We start from the raw sequence: 17,742 nt of genomic DNA on the forward strand, positions 1-17,742 counted from the left end.
AATAAGTATAGCTGATGAAATAGTTGGTTTACACAACCAAAATATTTCTGTACAAACTGTCAGAAATGCCCTCAGGGAAGCTCATCTGCTTGCTCGCCATCGTCACCGGGGTCTTGATTTGTCTGCGGTTGGGTGAGTGGTTTTCTGTCAATGTTGTGAACAGAGTGGCCAATGGTGGTGGCAAAGATCTGTAGACAATTCCTGGAGGTTGAAAATGCCATGGCCTGCATACTTACCAGACATGTCACCCATTGAACATGTTTGGGATGTTCACACAAACACACACACACACACACACACACACACACACACACACACACACGGACACACACACGGACACACACACGGACACACACACGGACACACACATGGACACACACACACACACACACAAATCATCAGATTCAGCACACTAATGAAACAGTGTGTTTTATATTTATTTGACTGTTGGAGTTACAGTAATAAATCAAATCATGTGTAGTATTCAGCAGACCCGTCATGTCCTTGTCTTAGGGGACACCAAACACCGATGTTGGATCTTAGTTTGCACAACTACCCATGTATCTATTCTTTTCGATTACTTTTGAACAACTATTTAATTTTGGCAGGTAATTTCATTCCAGTTTGAAGGCTTTGTTGTTGTAGGATCTGTTGACATTATTGGTTCTGTCACTCCTAATATGCTGTTTGCACATTTTAACATGGTTACGAGAGAATAAATAATTGTGTCATTTGATTCCAACTCAATGAAGCATGATCACTTTAACATGGAGATTTTCCTTGCTGAATCATCTTTGCGCCTAAAAATCAGAATGTCCATTATTTAAGCTGTAAATTGTTGTTACTGTTTTTGTCTGATCACAGGCAGCTGTCCTTCACAGCGCCAGGTCGATCCAGGGCATTTCTTCTGCGGGAAACGGCTTCCAGAATCTTCTTCCTGGGTCCTAGCTGGATACGAATACCTTTCAGGTCTTCGTCAGAGCAAAGCATGAGGGCTTCCAGGTCCAGATGCTCTCGGCTGAAGGCAAGTGCAAATTCTGACAAGGAGATGGAAGACAAGAAAACATCCAACGGAGATGTTTCCTTTTGGTCGTCGTCGTCATCCAATCCTAGTTCCTCCTGTCTCCAAGGTAAGTCGGCGCCGTCGTCCTCCTCAAAGCCAACACCATCTCCCTCGGCATCAAACATCTCATTCTGAACAAGGTAGCCAAGATTTTCATTGCTCCTGCTCGAGATGTCCTCTGACTCCAGCCCCATCTTCTTCATGAAAGTCAGACCTCCTAGACCAGGTCGGTTAAAGAGGGACTGTTTGACATGGCCTGGTTCTTCGTCGTCCTCATCATCATGTTTGAAGTCTGCCATCCCATCCTCATCTAGGATATTCTCATCCTGCTCACTGAAGACGCCCAAAAACTCTGGATTGTCTGTTGTTCGATGGTCCTGCTTGATGAAGATGTAGTTTCCATCCCCACCTGAGCCCTGCACTGTACCTTTACCTGTCTTCCCAAACGTCTTCTGGAGTGTACCCTTAACCCTGGCTGATAGAGAGCCAGTGTCAGAGGCAATGAGTTTGGAGAACTTGTCGCTGTTGCCACTCATGGTGTCGCTGTTTGAGAGTCCTGATGCCACGCTGGCTTCGGAAACGGATCCATAGTTTCCTACCCCGCTGTACTTTTTATCCATCTTGCTCTGGTGTCTCTTCTTAACCTGCTCACACTGTTTCACGCGTTTCCTTGCCTCCTTGACAGCCTCCGCCTTCAGGTTGGCAACCTTCCTCGGATTCTGGTTGGTCTGCTGTGAGGCTGCTCCATCTAGGAAACGCACACAGTCCATGCGGTCGTGTGAAGCAGCGACATCCATAGCTGTGTGGAATTCATTGTCCGAGGCAAAAAGGTTGGCACCGAAATTGACGAGAAAGCTGAGGATATGCATGTGGCCGTTAGCTGCAGCGTGGTGCAAAGGTGTGTTTCCCCAGATGTCACTCTTGTTGGGGTCTCCTCTGTGTAACATAGAAGAAAACACAGTTCCATAAATGAAACGTTTCACAGTTGCTTGCTGTCATCAAAGCGTTAAAAAAAAGAGATTTAATACATTTCATAAACTGAAAACTGAAGAAAATGAAAGGTCAAAGATCATTAAGATGGACATTTGATTGTAATTGATACATGTTTGTACTTATCTCCAAGCTCTATAAAGTATTCTTTGATAAGTTAGTATGATTTGACTCTTTCTGTTGTCATGATTTCTGGCTACAAGTCTGTTCTTCATTTGTTGGTAGGTACTTCTGTCCGAATACTGTCAGGTACTGTCATTAATGCAATAATTTAGTCTTTAACACTCCTGTGTGATAAAATATGAATGTTTGATCATTTAAAAAGAATTAAGCATGACAAATATCAACCAAACACAGCGGTAGATAATTGGTAAGCTATTAAGGCTGAAAGTCCTCCGGTGCTCAGCAATAAAATTCTAAATTGCCGTTATACTGCAACAGCCTGTCATAAATCCCACCTTGTAAGCTTTTCTGCCCTGTTGGCAGTGACCACAGTGGAAATACAATCATCCCTGCCAATCGATGTGAGTTTCCATTTACTTGAAAACATTTTAACAGAACCACAAGAGAAATGAATGAGAATGCAAACACGCTTTTTGTGTTCCATATTGAGGGATGAAGGGAGGAGGGGTGAGGAGAGATAAAAGAGGCCTTTGTTTTACAGGACGGCTTTGGTTGATTAAACATTTGGCTCAGCCGGTGGGAAAGAGCCATCTAAAAAGTGAAATAATTTAATTCATTACAGTGTTGTAGACAATGTGTACAAATGGATCCTGTAAAAACCCAAATATGGTCATAAGTGATGGATTCACTGTATAGAATAAAAAGGCCTAAAGCGTGACATAACACATTAATCATAAAATTGTTGGTCATAAATACAATTAGATAATAATGTTAACCATAGCTTGTTGATGAACAAATTGTATTTTAGATGCTGGAATAGTTCCTGATGATTTAAGCAGTTTGTTAAACTGTAATCTCCGATTAAGCACAGATGATAGGGGATTGTAATGGTGCTCACCCTCTGCTGCATATGAGCTGAAGAGCATTAACATGTCCGTGGAAAGAAGCCAGTAAAGTGGGTGTCATGCCATCCTCATCCGTAGTGTTCAGGTCCTTCTTTGTGGCCTCCTTCAACAGGTCCAAGTATCCATCAGTGGCTGCTTTGTGGTACCTAGACATCTCTAATGGAATTTAACAGTACAACCTAACATCAAAAAGGCCAATGGGCAAATTAGGCCTTGAAAAAGATCTGGCTAAATCTGACGCTGGCTCCCGCTGTCGTTAGAGGCACAGTGTTGCCTGCAGTCCGGAACAAATGAGTGCTGGGCGTGAACATATCAGCGCCTCATAGTCATAAAACAAAAGCAAAGTCCATCTCACTGCTGTCAGAAAACTCGCCTTTAGTTAGATACCATTCTTACTTTCATCAGAAGCCTACATTCCTTTGATTTGCTTTAGACTAGTAGTTTATTGCTTACTTACTTTAAAATGTAAAAAAAACAAACTTCCTTTTAAAAATACACATGTGGATATAGTGTCTACATGATGAACACTTTTTTGGAAGAGCCTTTTAAAATTTAAAGGGTTAAATGTTTAAAACTTGAACCTTCATGTTTTAAAAGACAACAGCAGAGTGGGAAATCTATTATTTTCCTCTTCTTCTTCTAACACAGATTTCGCAAACGCACACTGTTGAATTACATGCAACGCAGCCTCCCGTGCAGTAGATGGCGCTGTGACTCCGCCCCCTTCTCTGACATGGCGTGATGTGCCGGTGACTCCGAGACAAGGAGGAACCGTATCGGCGACTGTGTCTCAGCTCCGCATAGTCTTCTCCCTCGAGAACATGACAGGTTTGTAAGCAGGACATCTTCCCCAATCCGAGGCGACACCGACCCGAGATAGACATCGTTTCCCCCCCGGGGTCTCGCCTCTTGTTCCCCTTTGTTTTGGTTGTTCCAGCCGGGAGATTCTGCTGAGATGTCCGACAGCGGTGGCTTCGCTGCCGGCCTGCTGTCCTACGAGACGCTGGTTCACGCTGTGGCAGGTGCAACGGTGAGTGGAGACACATGACAAAACTAACTAAGGGTTTGTCAAGTAATGAGGATGTAAAGAGTGAGTGTTAACATCGCTTTGGATCTTCAGGGGAGCGTCACAGCCATGTCGGTGTTCTTCCCTCTGGATACAGCCAAGAGCAGACTGCAGGGTGAGCTGGAGCTCTTATCGCGCTGGACTCAAGCTGTCAGATAGCACACACTCTTAACTGAAGCCAGAGTTCAGCTAAGAAGACAACCCTGTCAAACTGTAACAAAAATAACATGCTTAAACATTCTGCATGTGATCTGACCCATGCCATCTTTTCTTTTGCAGTGGATGAGAATAGAAAGTCTAAATCCACTCCTGTCATCCTGTCTGAGATCGCAAAGGAAGAAGGCCTGTAAGTTCATGATTTACAGCTTCTTTATGCATTCACACTGATTTTGTGGCTCCATAACTCAACGTTGAATATGGAAATGGCTCTTGATTGATGTTTCCCCCCCACCCACAGGCTGGCTTTGTACAGAGGCTGGTTCCCGGTCATTTCCAGCCTCTGCTGCTCCAACTTTGTCTACTTCTACACCTTCAACACGCTGAAGAAGCTAGCAGCATCCGGCCAACACAAGTCCAGACCTGGCACAGACCTGCTGATGGGGGTCATATCAGGTGACTGCACCGTAAAGGAATTAAGAGATGGATGTCAGTGTGAAGGTTGCGTTCAAGTGATCTAACTGTTGTCACTCATTCAGGGGCAGTAAACGTGGTGCTGACCACTCCCATGTGGGTGGTGAACACCCGGCTGAAGCTGCAGGGGGCAAAGTTCAGAAATGAAGACCTCCAGCAGACCCACTACAAGGGCATCTTCGGTGTGTGTACATGCACGCGTGTTACAGTTTAAATGTGTGTATTGCCAGTGTGCCGTGGTTGAACCCCCGCTGTGTTGTGTTGTGCGTCTCCCTCTCAGACGCTTTCTCTCAGATCATAGCCAACGACGGCGTGGGAACCCTGTGGAACGGCACGCTGCCCTCCCTCATCCTCGTCCTTAACCCGGCCCTGCAGTTCATGGTTTACGAGGCCATGAAGAGGAGGGCGGGCAAAGGGGGGAAGAGGGTGAGAGGTCGCGTTGAGCTCAACTGAATGACGCAGCACTTGTTATGATATTCAAACTGGGCAGGGTTGTCACAGCCTGAGCATTCAATCTTTGTGCAGATATCTTCGGCGGAGATCTTCCTCATCGGTGCCGTTGCCAAGGCCATTGCCACCACAGTTACATATCCTCTGCAGACAGTTCAGGCCATCCTCAGGGTAAACACCATGATGTCGTTACAGATTTACAGTTTTATTGGTGTGTGTCAATGAAATCCAAATGTCTGGGAAATAAATGAACCTGTTGTTTGACCTTCTCCCCAGTTTGGCCAGTACAAAGGCAAAGGTGGAGCTTTAGGAAGTCTCTCCAACGTATTCGCCCTGCTAATGGAGAGAATCAAGTGAGTGCAGAACATTCACACGCCTAGAGGTGATGTAATGATGGATCAGGTTTGATCTTCTGCTGCCAAACAGTTTGCAGGACTTATAATGTTATTAGTCAAGTATACTCAAAGTATTACTCAAATATGGTTGATGCGATCTTGCTATAATACTGAAGGATACAAGTACACACACACACACACGACTTCATACACCGACGCGGCCGGTGATGATCTTCTGAACGTCTCTCGCTCTTCTTCCACAGGAGACACGGTGTTTTCGGTTTGTACAAAGGCCTGGAGGCCAAACTCCTACAGACGGTGCTGACAGCTGCCCTCATGTTTGTGGTGTATGAGAAAATCACAGCTGTTACATTCAGGGTCATGGGTATGAACAAGAAGCTGAGGGCCTGAGCGCCGGTCAATAGAGACTGGTTGGTCGACTCTACTGTACTCGACTCTACACATTCTCGTCAATCCAAACACGCACTGGAGGTTTGTTTCCCTCTGTCTCAACCCTAAAGTGTTTCAGTGTGCCACTTTTGCCAAATGAGTAAAAAGACGGGATATAGCTTTCCCTTCATTTCTCTTCTCCATTTCTATTCTATTCCATTCCAGTGTTTTGTTAAATGAACAACCGAGGCGACATCAGCCTTTAAAATGCCACAAAAAGAGTGTGTAAGAAGGTAAATGATCTCAAAATCACTCAAGACTTCAGAGAGATTACTCACTCCAGGACATTATGACATGTTTGATGCCTTTAAGTAGGTTCACTGCAATTTCTGACCAAAAGGAGGATGTACTGTAACTGTAACCTCACTTCCTCATGAGAAGCCTCCATCATACCTACTTAACATACTGTCAGTCTTATGTTTTAGCTGTGAATTTAACAGAAATGGGACGATTTAATACACCGAGACCCAAGCCTAATGAAACTCCTGCTAGATAAATAAATTCCTTTTTTAATTAGCTTTAATCTGAAGATAACATCACACATACAGATTAATCTTCTTCAGCTGCTGGTTGATTGCAGAAGAAGTGGCACCGTACTGATGGCTTGTAAGCACTTAAACTCTTTCAGATTGATTTTGATTTTAGCAGTAACGACACATGAAGTTCAATCTAACACACTCTGAGAGAGTTCATCTGACAGCTTGAGAAGAAGAACCAGAGCGACTGTTAATGTTTTACACACTAGACGCACTGATGAGTGTGTTGGTCAGTATGCAGCTTCAGTCATGCAGGTGTGTGTTCCGTGCGAGTGTAGAGGGTTTGCACTGTCCGTGACGAAGAACTTGTTTCACTCCATTTTTGTTTGTGTACTTTGTTTACCTGATTACTGGGGAATTATTCACTAACACATGACCTCTAATGACGGCAAGTGGTGCTGGTCTCATTGCTATTAATGTATGTGCTTTTATTAAGCGTGTGTGTGTGTGTTATCGTTAACATGAAAACACTGATTACGCAATACTGAAGTTATCTTCATAGCTCAGACAGGTCGCATTTTTTTTGTAATGTTTTCTAATTTTGACAAATGAAAAACTTGTATTTTTTGGGAATGTAACCAGGAAAAATGCTAATAAAAAGTAAATAAATTACACTGTGACTGTTATCATTGCTGTATTTAAAATCACATCAGATAAAATATATGGTAAAAAATATGGTTGTATCCTAAATGCAGAGTTATAATTGATAATTCATGGACGTAAGATGATCAAAATAAAGATATACTCATGAAATGCCAAAGTAGTTTGGCACAGAACCCTCCATTGGAGGTCTACCTTAACGTTTTGTTTGTAAAAAAGGAATCCTACTGTGGCTCATGACTTTTGGTAATTTCCTCTATGTACCAATGTGGCAGGAAGGAATACTGGGAGTCTCTGTGGATGGAGTAGGTCACGTCTCTATGGGGCTCCCAGGAGAACAGGTACACTACACTGGAAGGGAAGCAACAACAACACACAGCTAAAGATACAGTGGATGAAGTCGTTCTGTTAGAAAGCAAAGAAGGATCTAGTCTGGATCTCTGTAACTCACCTAGGATTGTCTTCCGTAACCAAACTCCTCACGAATGACAGGAAATCACAGCAAAAGTTCATACAGACTGTTGGCTTCCAGCAGTTGTATTCGTTCTGCCCAAAGAAAGCAAATGCATTCATACAGTCTTCTCAGCTTGCCTTGTGATGATGTCATCTTGACTAAATGAACAAGGTATAGCCAAGTCCTATGTTAGACAAACAACAATGTTTGTACCTTGATGAGTTGGGAAATCTTAGAGACCTGAAACGTCTCCATGGCGACGACCACTCCTTCATGATCCCTGAAGCCTGCGACAACACGAGGGACTCCAGGGAGAAAGGACTGAGCCCACCACTTCAGCAGTTTGAACCTGGGAGTCACACACACACACACACACACACACACACACACACACACACACACACACACACACACACACACACACACACACACACACACACACACACACACACACACACACACACACACACACACACACACACACACAAAACGGAATACAGATTTCAAAACTGCTAAAAACTTCAAAATGTAAACATTGATCATTTACTGCTTTATAGATCATGTGTACCGGTGAAAGTTGCTGCGCTGTTTGGGAGTGCAGATCTCTGCGGAGGTCTTCAGCTCCACGTAGCAGGCAGGAGGAGCTGGAGCTTTGGGATCTTTATCTCTGCAGTCCACCTCACCAGAAAACAGAAGCCTGTGGTCTGCCAGGCGAGTTTGGACCACAGTGCAGAAGGCTTCGTTGGTGTTTACCACTCCAGTCGGGTCAGGCAAACTGTGGATGTTATCTATGAGCATGGACAAAGGTTTTGTGTTATCATTTGTGTCTTGGTATGCTTCTGAAACATCTGAACATTATCTAAGTTTGTAGATACTTATGTACTATGATGACTGATGCATAAGAGGACAAACTGTCATTACAATCATTACTGCTACACACAGTACATGCTGACCTACCTGCGCATGTGTACTGCTCAAACTTGTATCCCCAGTACGTCATCTCCTTATGCTTTTCAGTGCGAGTCTCCTGTTCCCTGCGAGCCACCTCCGTCTCCACCTCGCTCATGTACAGTGTGCCTCCAAACCTGGTGACTGCCAGCAGCCAGCCCTCGTGTGTCTCATAGGGTGTGGTCAGCAGTTTGGTCAGGTGACCACGCCATGTCACAAAGTCAGCGTCTAATGCACTGGGGAGAGGAGAAGCCCGTCGATGAATACATGCACGATCAGACAAACATTTGACTGTTGAAAGAACACCACTGGTTTGTTGTTCTGCTCAGAGGTGCAAGTACAATCTCAGTGCTGTTTTAATTCATGGTGATTGTTGCTATTATGACTGAAATAGCAGTAATAACACAGGGTGATGTTTTAAGTTTGTATTGGTCAGATCTTTGATAGTGGCAGACATTTACTTATCCCAGCATCAGTGTCCAGTTTCTCCTATAGTTATTCATATCATTTCCAGTGAATTTGTAAAGTTTACAGTCATGTTTCATTATTTTGATTAATAGTTAAATATCCTACCTCAGGAATGCAGAGGTCACAACTCCTTTAATAACCAGAAGTATCAATATAAGAATTGGCCAGAAAAAGTCAATATCAGTCAGGAAATGGAGCTTCTGTATGCATGTTAGCACTGTTTAGTGGCCAGTACAAGTGAAAACTGTGCTAATATAGGCACTTACCACGAGGCGGCTGTGGTCATCTTGGACCTCATCTGAGCTCTGTTGGCCAGGATCCATTTTAGGAGGTGGTCCAGCTTCTCCTTCACGCTGTCATCTCTCTTTACGAAGCGGTCCTTGTAGCCATCCCTTAGATCAAAATTAGGATTCCTCTCAGGTTCCACAAAGTATCTCATCTGCCTGCTGTCATTGAAGAATCTACGACGCGAGTCCAGGGAAAAACCTCCCACCTCCACAGGTTGTTTGTACACAGGAAAGTCTCTTTCATAAAGCTCCCTCCTGGTGCTCAAACCCTGGTTGGAACAAGAGGACGGCCCAGGAGCCGACCCAGAGTGGTGCGGCCTGAAACGTTTATTCTCAAAGTGCTGGCTTCCTGGGTCGTCTCTGTTCCTTCTGTATGTCGACTGCTGGGATTGGTGGCTGGAGTTTGGAAGGTGAGATCTGTGGTGGCGCTGGTCCATTTCTACCTGAAGCAGAAAGGAATAAGTAAACAACAAAACAAATAATTTCTCAAATGTAAAACCGTCAGTGTTTATGTTTAAGAAGTGAAGCACAGCCTTTTTATGGTCATTTGAGTCAAAGCAGAAATGGCTTTTGGGCTACTTGGAATTTGAAGAATGCCAATAGTGGCAGGGAAATTAACCCAAATTTGTGGAATTCGAAATTTGAGATTCGGAGTGGGATGAAACTAGCTTCATACAACAACAATTACACAAACTAACGAGGCGATTGCATTAGTGTGATCGAAGACAGAAGGTAAACAGTGGTGAGTTCGTAAGCAAAGCTAGTGAAGTAGCAGTTAACTCATCTGAGTTTGGAAGCAATATTACACCGACCTACCTCTGAAGTGAGCGTGACACAAAACACGCAGCTAAACGTCCGCCACGGTAATACGCAGGATACAATTTACTCTATTCCGAGTTAGAATACACAAAAGATAAAAACAAACCCAAGATAGCTACCCAGTCAGCAGCATTCACTACAACTATGCTAACAGCGTTCATTTACCCCCGCCCGAGATCCGACAACCAGGATGTGATTGGTTGTATTTCTTTCTCATTTTGCAGGAATGTGGTTGTAAAAGCTGTAAATTCAGGCTAGATAATACTACTCCCTAGCCATAGCCATAGCCATACCCCTTACCCCTTACCCTAAAATGCACAATATATTCGTTTCCGTAAACTGTGTTCCCTTCCAGGAAAGTCCCGCCTACTGCTTCCGCTTTGTGTCCGGCTATAGAGTGACTGCATTGGTTTTGAATCTCAGGTCGGGAGAGAATATAACGCAGTTTTGTCATATATATATATACTAATACTAATACTCATTCTTATACTCATACTCATACTCATACTCATACTCATACTCATACTCATACTCATACTCATACTACTACTACTACTACTACTAATAATAATAATAATAATATTATAATAATTCATGATTTGTAAAGCGCCTTTCTAGAAACCCAAGGAGGCTTCACAGTGGGGTAACATAACACAACGAAAAATTAAATAATAAAGAAAAGCAACAAACGAAACAGAAACAAGCTGAAGCGGGTGGAGCTGAAATTAGGAGAGGTTGTAATGTAATGTATATGCAATGCATCCTCCGTGCGGCTAGATGGCGTCGTTGCCATTACGCCATACAATGTAGACTATTGTTTTCGTTCCTTTTAAATAGAAGAGAAGAAGGACTTTAACCGTCCATGCAGCCTGACTCATCTCTGCGCTGTTGTAAATAAGGAAGGACCATGTTCATATCTATAATAGCGACATAACATAAGGTAAGCACAAGGAGGCGTGTGCGTGTGTTTAAGCAGCTGGTGAAATGATTTCAGTAGCAACCTGCGCTCTTCTAGTCGTGTTTTTAATGCACACATTCTACTAAAGACTCCGTTACTGTAAAGAAACTTGTACAAACAAAGGTGTAACTCTGTTTTCGCCCCAGGTATGAACCGGAAACGAGCTCTGATCTCTGACACCTTTATGGTGAAGAAAAGAAGGGCCACTACACAGAAGTTTGGAGTCCCTACTAATGGAGGAACACGTGGGTGTGATTGTTAAACAGACGATTCAAATGTTCATGAAGTCATTTAAATATTTACCATATGTGCCATTCCTCCACATTTTCCCTCAGAGGGACCAACAGACATCAAATCCAGCCTGCTGTATCTCATGACGCTCTTCCCTCGAAAGGTCTTCAATGATGCCTTACCTCAAATAGTGCTGAAACACCAACTCTACAGCATACACAGTGACAAGACCATGGTGGACAGACAGCTGGTAAGAGGTTGCTCTTATGCCTTGATCTGTCTGTTTCCCCCTCGGCGTCAACAAAAATACATGCTTGTGTTATACAGAATGAACTGCGCGAGCAAGGGGAGCTGTTGATGTTCCAGCTAGGCTTTGACACCGAGGCTTTCGGGCTGGTCTTTACGTCGGACTACAAGGCCAAAGTGTCAGCGGGAGAGGAAGGCCGAGCGACGCAGGAGACGGTGGACAAGTTCTTGAAGAAAGTGGTGTCGTCATGCCCTGAGCTGAGCTTCAGTAAAGACAAGATGCTCAGAGAGTTCCTCTTCACAGACTCTGAGATCACGTATGGAACAACTTTGTCTTGATCTTGACCACAGAGAACATGATATTTAGCTTTAATGTTTCACTTTGTAAAAGCATGATAAAGTATTACATTATTGGAACAATTAGTGCATTGAAGAGATCGTCTTGTCTTGATTTAAGCTTTATAGCGTGTGAACGTGTGTATGTTTCTGTTGTCTTTGCCTTTCCCAGGCAGCTGGTGAAGTCGGGGGTCCTGACTGTGAGGGACGCAGGCAGCTGGTGGCTGGCCATTCCTAACTCTGGCAAATTCACCAAGTATTTCCTACAGGGTGGGTCCAACCTCACAAACCCTTTTTCCCTTGATCATGTCTCCTGTTCATTTCTCCCATTCCGCACAGTGAAGAGAGTATTTTTGTTAATTTAAATGACGTTTGTTTTACAACTCTCTCTCCTTCTCCCGTTAGGTCGTAAAGCGGTCCTCGGCATGGTGAAGAAGTCCAAATATAGTGAAGTCTTAAAGGGCGAGCTGGAGCAGCGACGGACGACCTCACATGTCAAGTTCCACATGAAATATCACATCCATGACATTGTCGGTGCAGAGCTGGTAGAAAGGTAAAATGTTTGAATATAGGTGGCTTTTTAAATGTCCGTATTTTTAATATTCAAATTTGCAACAGTGGGGCAAATTTAAATAAATGATACATAAGCCCAACAGGAATTGCTTTAAATTGTAACCCAAGGGAACGGACCATAATTTCACAGCCTACCTCTTATTCAGTCTGTGGGCACAAGGAAGTCTTGTTTTGTTGAACGTTATGCCCGTTCTTCATCAGTGTGATGATGCCATCTTAAAATCTTTTCTCCACAGCATACCGACAACCTCAGGGACACTATTACGATTTGTTGATTCCTGAAAAACTGTAAGATTGACTGAAGACATACAAGGCAACTGGTGCATGAACACTGAAGGTTTTGTATGAGGACTACAAGAAAAACATTTATTTTGTAAAATCATGGTTTATGAATATGCCAAATATTATGTTCAAATGTGAAGTTATGAGTTCTCATATTAAATGATTTCAAAAGTTTGTCTCATTGTGAGGGAAATCGTGTCTCTGCCCCGTAGAATCTTTGTGACCCAAGTATCTCCTCCAAGACATGCCGCCATTGGTGTCCTTACTTGCCTTGTACCCAAAGCATGACTCATAGCTATTAGGCTTCAAGTCAAGTCAAGTTTGTGGAAGTTTCTTTCAGCTATCAATAATAACCTTCTGTGCCTCTGTGTGTAAATTCTCCCAGTGCATCAAGGGAAACTTGGGTTGCACTATGCAAACAAGAAGCTCAAGGTTGGTTGTTTTACTGGAATTTATTGGCTTTTTCAAAAAGTGACAATAGCTTTATCCATAAAACTTAAGGATCACAACATTGGCTGGAATTAAAGCACAGCTTGATGTCTGAATACAATAAAAATGAGCAACATGTACTTAACCCCTGATCTAGTAGTTCAAATACATTTGTAAATAGGCAAAAATACAACTGTAGCAATTCTAACCTTAATTTTCAGTATATGTTGCACATACATGCTGTCAGCATTAATTACAAAAAGCTAGGCTTGTAGGCAGATTAAGGTAGCGTTAACCGTAGGAGGTAATAAAAGATATTCATAGTGTTAGTTTTACAATACAGTGAGTGAAGTGTAACTTCTGTGAAGAAAGATACAAAATAGTCAAATGACATGATTATAACAAAAGGATGAGTACACTGTATGCTACACCATAACCGACAGTAGCTTTGTTACTGTTATTACTTAGCAGGCATAAATGCTCTTCTTAGTGTCGCTGCATAGCCAGTAGTGAAGCTGTTATAAATCAAAATGTGCTGCACAAATGGTTCCTGATAAATGCCCATTAAAGGTGCTTCTTTCCCACCACCAAAACACCTTAACCGTTATAGTCCAACATCTAACTATGTTTTCAGCTTTAAACTCAAGGGCAACAACAGAGTTGAGACACATCTAGGGGAATATTGCAAGAGGAAAGAAAAATACCATATCCTGATAGGTCCAATAGGAGCCAAACATAAAATACTGGATCACTGTGATTTCCCGGGAATAATAGCACTGTCGGCATCAACTCAACATCTACCGCCATCCTACGTTTTCAGTACGCACAACTGAACTAGGTGTCATTCAAGACACACAAAATTCATCTTGTGCCATGACTGACAACCAATTAGGACTACTGGTAAAAAAAAGATTATGGTACATAAACATTAATCTGAGTTCAAAAGAACTTCACAGATGTTTGCTTCAAGTTCCTTGTCGATGATGAGATTTTACACAACCACACTCGTCAGCAGTGTAAAACAACTAATCAGATTTCGTAATGTTTTAAGATAACCAAGCACAGGTTTGGATGTAACACACCATATCCACAGAATGTATTTGGCAATATTTCTTCCACGCAAGACAAACAACCAAGACTGTAAACAAAAAAAAAAAGCCTGGACAACCAGTGGAAGAACAAACTGAAAACATTCCATGGTCCATTTTACAAAACACCCAATCCACTTTAGAAGGCCTCAACAGTTTCATAATGACAGTCTTATCTTTACAGTATATGTATTATGCAGCGGATTTTGGAAGAAAAAAAAAAGTCTACAATCACCAAACCCCTTTTTCTAAAGCTGAGCGAATGTTAGCGTTTTCATTGGAAGTTGGTACAACTACTGTGGCTACACATGTGGAAGTAAGAGTCTGAAGTACATCGCTTTTGTATGGATGTGTGTATATTGGTGTTTCCTCCTGTGTCTCTTCCCACCAGTACACTAGCGTCAATATTCCCCCAGCATCCTTACTAGCCGAGGTTTTACAGGAGAGAGCAGTTCCGCTTTGGCTTGACGGGTGGAGGGCAGAGGACGGCCCGGATCGCCTCGTCGAACACAGTTTTAAGGCCACGCTGGGTCAAGGCTGAGCACTCCAGGTATTTCACTGAACCTAAAGAAGAAGATAGCAAAGACGCTGTTTTGATATTTAGCTGAACTCAACAGATAATGTGTGATTCCCGTTCAACAATCATAAATTGATAAACATTTTAATACCAATCTCTTTGGCCATGGCCAGGCCTTGGGGATAGGTAATTGGAGCTAGTTTCTTCTCCTTCAGCTTCTCAGTGGTCTCCTTGTCATCTCTGAGATCCAGTTTGGTACCAACAAGAATGATTGGTGTATTGGGACAGTGATGTCTCACCTCAGGGTACCACTACACAGGGATCAGAGCAGTAAGGAAACAGCTTGTGAGAGTGTGTGTGTGTGTGTGTGGGGGGGGGGGGGGGGGGGGGGGGGTCCACAAACAAAACTGTTACATCTTGAAGAAGTCTAGTTTATGACAAAACAAACAAGCAAGCACCACAGAGTTCACATGCAACACATGTTCACTACACAAAATGTCCTGAGACAGGCCTGGTCTATGCAGCGAGCGCATCAACTCACCTTGGCACGGACGTTTTCAAATGAGGCGGGACTCACAAGCGAAAAACAGATGAGGAACACGTCCTGGAGAGAGAGACCGCAGACGCAACGCAATCAATGCCAATATTAAGCAAGCACTTCCTTTTGGGAACAGTGCAAAAGATTTGAGAGACAAAGGTGTGGCTGTCTTCTTTTTACTTCGTATTAAACTCTTCGACAAACACTACACAGCATATAGCATACATCAAAGAGGTCTTCACGGGTGTTATATAATAAGGCATTGTCTATTATAATACCGTCTGTGGATAGGAAAGTGGGCGGAGTCTGTCATAGTCTTCTTGTCCTGCTGTATCCCAAAGGCCCAGGTTCACCGGCTTCCCATCCACCATAACATTGGCAGAGTAGTTGTCGAACCTAAAATAAACAACAACGTGAGACTCGGCGGAACCTACGAGCCTTAAAGAGTTAAACTAGATCTCAATCTCATGTGCTGTGCCTCATTACCTCTCTGCTGGAATGACTCATCACATTTAATGTTTGGCTCGGCCTAACCAAGATCTAGTTTATCAACTGGTGTCAATGCCAGACTGCTGCTTGCTTAACCTCCCAAAAGAGATCTGAAACCAGCTTTGGGGTAAGAATTTATTTATCCTAACTCTGGTTTTGTGCCATGCAGAAGGAACAACCTGTTCTATCAGCAGAGAGGAGACTGAAGACTGATCGGCCATCTTATTCATACAGTACATGCACAAAGACATTTAGTCATCCATTAACTACATTTGTGTTCTGACTATATGGCATACTCACACTGTGGGGATGTACTCTCCGGGAAAGGCATTGGTGGTGTAGCTGATGAGCAGGCATGTCTTACCCACAGCTCTGGATGGGAGAAGGAGGAAAACCAATGATCAGGTTTGGGCGTTATGTTTCCTGCCTTTAAAGAAACAGATGTACTAAAGCAATTCTGGCTGGAGGCGATAGGATGGTGGTTTTGCAGTAACAGACACAGTTCAATTAGGTTCTCCCCCTCTCTGTGCACACATCACCTCACTCTCACACACACACATACACACACACAACAGCAGCGCGTATGACATCACTACATAAAGCAAAATGCACATGTTGTATCAAATGGGAACTAAAGCAGCTTTCGATCATCATTCCTTTCTAACTTGTCTATTAAATACTATCTGTTACAACACTTAACTATTATTACACACCAACCCACCAATGGCACTGCTGCTGTGGTATCCACCACACCCAGAACAACAAGTTATGAATGTTTATAGGTGTAACCTCCCACATATTGCATTTGACAAGACAATTAAAGCTCATCACTGACGCTGCTGAGAGTGTCAGCTGCTCGGTGTTGCAGAAATCGAACTATTGTAACAGCCCCGAATGCTTAGAGGACTTAAACATTCACCGCATTGGATGCCATGTTTGTTGCATTGCACAATAACAAATACAGCACAACTAAAGCCTTCACGTCTTAGGGAGATGGCTATTTCCAACATAATTGTAAACATAATCTGTCTAAAAGGGTTGGCTGGAATACTAAGCTGATGTTTCAATCACCCAAGAAAGAAAAGGCAATTTATAGGGTTAAATGTGAAAGATTAACCAAGCAACAATAATCACCCTTTGCTATGCTGAGGCTTTAATCGGTATAAATTGGTAACACGCTAATATATCCACTGTACGGTGACGCAATAGTGAGACAAAACCAGATCTACTGGCTAATAAATTGATTTTTGCGCTACGCTTTGTCACACTTGCTAAGAAAACGTCACCCGTGAAACGTAAACAGGTAGTTAAAGCTCCCTGTCTAAACTTTCTCCTCCTTATCAGAAAAAAAATGTGCGTTGGCTAGTCCGTGAATATGAGATTTTACTTTACCTAAGTCATTAAAGGCGTAAAGATTAGAGGCAGAAATCATCAACCAAGCGATTAACTTCACTTACCCGTCGCCGACAACGACACACTTTATGGCCTGCATAGCTCTGCAGCCAGTGGAATGCTAAGTTAGCCTCGGTGCTGCTAACGTTAGCTCACAACTCTTTTTTCTTTGTCCGGAGCTCCTCGCTGATGAAACGCCACAACAGCGCCTTGTAGATTGGGCCTATGTGTCTCAGTATGGCTCCTTTATTACGGAGCTACTTGCCGGTAACTTACAGTAACTTCTCTGACACTTTTACGCGAGTTTCCTTGGAAATTCCCTCACCGCATTCCCATGCTTTGGATAGCTGTTCTGACGGCTAAACAGCGGCCACCACCCCTGAGGAAGAAAAAAAAAAAAAAAATTAGGCTGAGCCACCAGCAGGGGGAGCATCCGGTTCACTACGCCCACTCAAACTCCACACCGGCTCAAAGTCTTTCAAAAGAACACATATCCTGTCACAAACACCTTATTTTCACAATTTAGAGAGCGACAATTA

At 43.1% G+C, this 17,742-nt stretch overlaps 5 protein-coding genes across 7 annotated transcripts; 2 read left to right on the top strand and 3 right to left on the bottom strand.

Moving 5' to 3' along the window:
- Positions 1-517: 517 nt before the first annotated feature.
- On the bottom strand, positions 518-3,235 carry anks4b (ankyrin repeat and sterile alpha motif domain containing 4B). Its single transcript, XM_076164582.1, has 2 exons — positions 3,075-3,235; positions 518-1,999 (listed from the first exon to the last, which is right to left on the bottom strand). Exons 1-2 carry the CDS (start codon positions 3,233-3,235, stop codon positions 859-861), a joined length of 1,302 nt encoding a protein of 433 aa, XP_076020697.1. The 3' UTR covers positions 518-858.
- A 565-nt stretch (positions 3,236-3,800) lies between these two features.
- On the top strand, positions 3,801-6,341 carry slc25a17l (solute carrier family 25 member 17-like). The gene is made up of 9 exons (XM_076164574.1): positions 3,801-4,111; positions 4,202-4,262; positions 4,427-4,493; positions 4,605-4,759; positions 4,843-4,959; positions 5,058-5,203; positions 5,303-5,398; positions 5,504-5,580; positions 5,826-6,341. The coding sequence occupies exons 1-9, from the start codon at positions 4,037-4,039 to the stop codon at positions 5,971-5,973; spliced, it is 942 nt and encodes a 313-aa protein (XP_076020689.1). The 5' UTR covers positions 3,801-4,036; the 3' UTR covers positions 5,974-6,341.
- Positions 6,342-7,242: 901 nt separating this feature from the next.
- On the bottom strand, positions 7,243-10,447 carry dxo (decapping exoribonuclease). 2 transcript variants are annotated; one of them, XM_076164573.1, is made up of 7 exons: positions 10,122-10,447; positions 9,285-9,744; positions 8,560-8,786; positions 8,171-8,390; positions 7,816-7,951; positions 7,600-7,694; positions 7,243-7,499 (listed from the first exon to the last, which is right to left on the bottom strand). In XM_076164573.1, the coding sequence occupies exons 2-7, from the start codon at positions 9,740-9,742 to the stop codon at positions 7,373-7,375; spliced, it is 1,263 nt and encodes a 420-aa protein (XP_076020688.1). In that variant the 5' UTR covers positions 9,743-9,744; positions 10,122-10,447; the 3' UTR covers positions 7,243-7,372. The 2 variants fall into 2 exon arrangements, with proteins under 2 accessions (XP_076020688.1, XP_076020686.1); XM_076164571.1 differs by having other exon boundaries at positions 10,118-10,447.
- A 514-nt stretch (positions 10,448-10,961) lies between these two features.
- LOC143011591 (winged helix repair factor 1-like) lies at positions 10,962-12,924 on the top strand. Its single transcript, XM_076164509.1, has 7 exons — positions 10,962-11,064; positions 11,229-11,327; positions 11,418-11,563; positions 11,641-11,876; positions 12,068-12,165; positions 12,301-12,448; positions 12,705-12,924. The coding sequence occupies exons 2-7, from the start codon at positions 11,231-11,233 to the stop codon at positions 12,748-12,750; spliced, it is 771 nt and encodes a 256-aa protein (XP_076020624.1). The 5' UTR covers positions 10,962-11,064; positions 11,229-11,230; the 3' UTR covers positions 12,751-12,924.
- A 301-nt stretch (positions 12,925-13,225) lies between these two features.
- Positions 13,226-17,607, bottom strand: rac1b (Rac family small GTPase 1b). 2 transcript variants are annotated; one of them, XM_076164511.1, is made up of 6 exons: positions 17,269-17,607; positions 16,112-16,183; positions 15,601-15,718; positions 15,326-15,388; positions 14,936-15,095; positions 13,226-14,855 (listed from the first exon to the last, which is right to left on the bottom strand). In XM_076164511.1, the coding sequence occupies exons 1-6, from the start codon at positions 17,301-17,303 to the stop codon at positions 14,704-14,706; spliced, it is 600 nt and encodes a 199-aa protein (XP_076020626.1). In that variant the 5' UTR covers positions 17,304-17,607; the 3' UTR covers positions 13,226-14,703. The 2 variants fall into 2 exon arrangements, with proteins under 2 accessions (XP_076020626.1, XP_076020627.1); XM_076164512.1 differs by having other exon boundaries at positions 13,226-14,831; positions 17,269-17,606.
- Positions 17,608-17,742: the final 135 nt, after the last annotated feature.

Source organism: Genypterus blacodes, unplaced genomic scaffold (assembly GCF_046128005.1).
Source record: "Genypterus blacodes isolate CSIRO-AG114 ecotype Tasmania unplaced genomic scaffold, CSIRO-AGI_Gbla_v1 ptg000137l_1, whole genome shotgun sequence".
Lineage (NCBI taxonomy): Eukaryota > Metazoa > Chordata > Actinopteri > Ophidiiformes > Ophidiidae > Genypterus > Genypterus blacodes.

What these genes read in the sequence shown, in the direction of transcription:
- anks4b (XM_076164582.1), bottom strand. Translation starts at nt 3,235, where the DNA reads ATGTCTAGGTACCACAAAGCAGCCACTGATGGATACTTGGACCTGTTG. An exon ending in CAGCTCATATGCAGCAGAGG is followed by an intron (nt 2,000 to 3,074) that starts GTGAGCACCATT and finishes TATGTTACACAG; the next exon opens with AGGAGACCCCAACAAGAGTG.
- slc25a17l (XM_076164574.1), top strand. Translation starts at nt 4,037, where the DNA reads ATGTCCGACAGCGGTGGCTTCGCTGCCGGCCTGCTGTCCTACGAGACG. An exon ending in CCACTACAAGGGCATCTTCG is followed by an intron (nt 4,960 to 5,057) that starts GTGTGTGTACAT and finishes TCTCCCTCTCAG; the next exon opens with ACGCTTTCTCTCAGATCATA. An exon ending in CGGGCAAAGGGGGGAAGAGG is followed by an intron (nt 5,204 to 5,302) that starts GTGAGAGGTCGC and finishes ATCTTTGTGCAG; the next exon opens with ATATCTTCGGCGGAGATCTT.
- dxo (XM_076164573.1), bottom strand. Translation starts at nt 9,742, where the DNA reads ATGGACCAGCGCCACCACAGATCTCACCTTCCAAACTCCAGCCACCAA. An exon ending in AGATTTCCCAACTCATCAAG is followed by an intron (nt 7,695 to 7,815) that starts GTACAAACATTG and finishes TTCTTTGGGCAG; the next exon opens with AACGAATACAACTGCTGGAA. An exon ending in GTTACGGAAGACAATCCTAG is followed by an intron (nt 7,500 to 7,599) that starts GTGAGTTACAGA and finishes CTTCCCTTCCAG; the next exon opens with TGTAGTGTACCTGTTCTCCT.
- LOC143011591 (XM_076164509.1), top strand. Translation starts at nt 11,231, where the DNA reads ATGAACCGGAAACGAGCTCTGATCTCTGACACCTTTATGGTGAAGAAA. An exon ending in CCCTACTAATGGAGGAACAC is followed by an intron (nt 11,328 to 11,417) that starts GTGGGTGTGATT and finishes ATTTTCCCTCAG; the next exon opens with AGGGACCAACAGACATCAAA. An exon ending in GGTGCAGAGCTGGTAGAAAG is followed by an intron (nt 12,449 to 12,704) that starts GTAAAATGTTTG and finishes TTTTCTCCACAG; the next exon opens with CATACCGACAACCTCAGGGA.
- rac1b (XM_076164511.1), bottom strand. Translation starts at nt 17,303, where the DNA reads ATGCAGGCCATAAAGTGTGTCGTTGTCGGCGACGG. An exon ending in GGAGAGTACATCCCCACAGT is followed by an intron (nt 15,719 to 16,111) that starts GTGAGTATGCCA and finishes TGTTTATTTTAG; the next exon opens with GTTCGACAACTACTCTGCCA. An exon ending in CACTTTCCTATCCACAGACG is followed by an intron (nt 15,389 to 15,600) that starts GTATTATAATAG and finishes CTCTCTCTCCAG; the next exon opens with GACGTGTTCCTCATCTGTTT.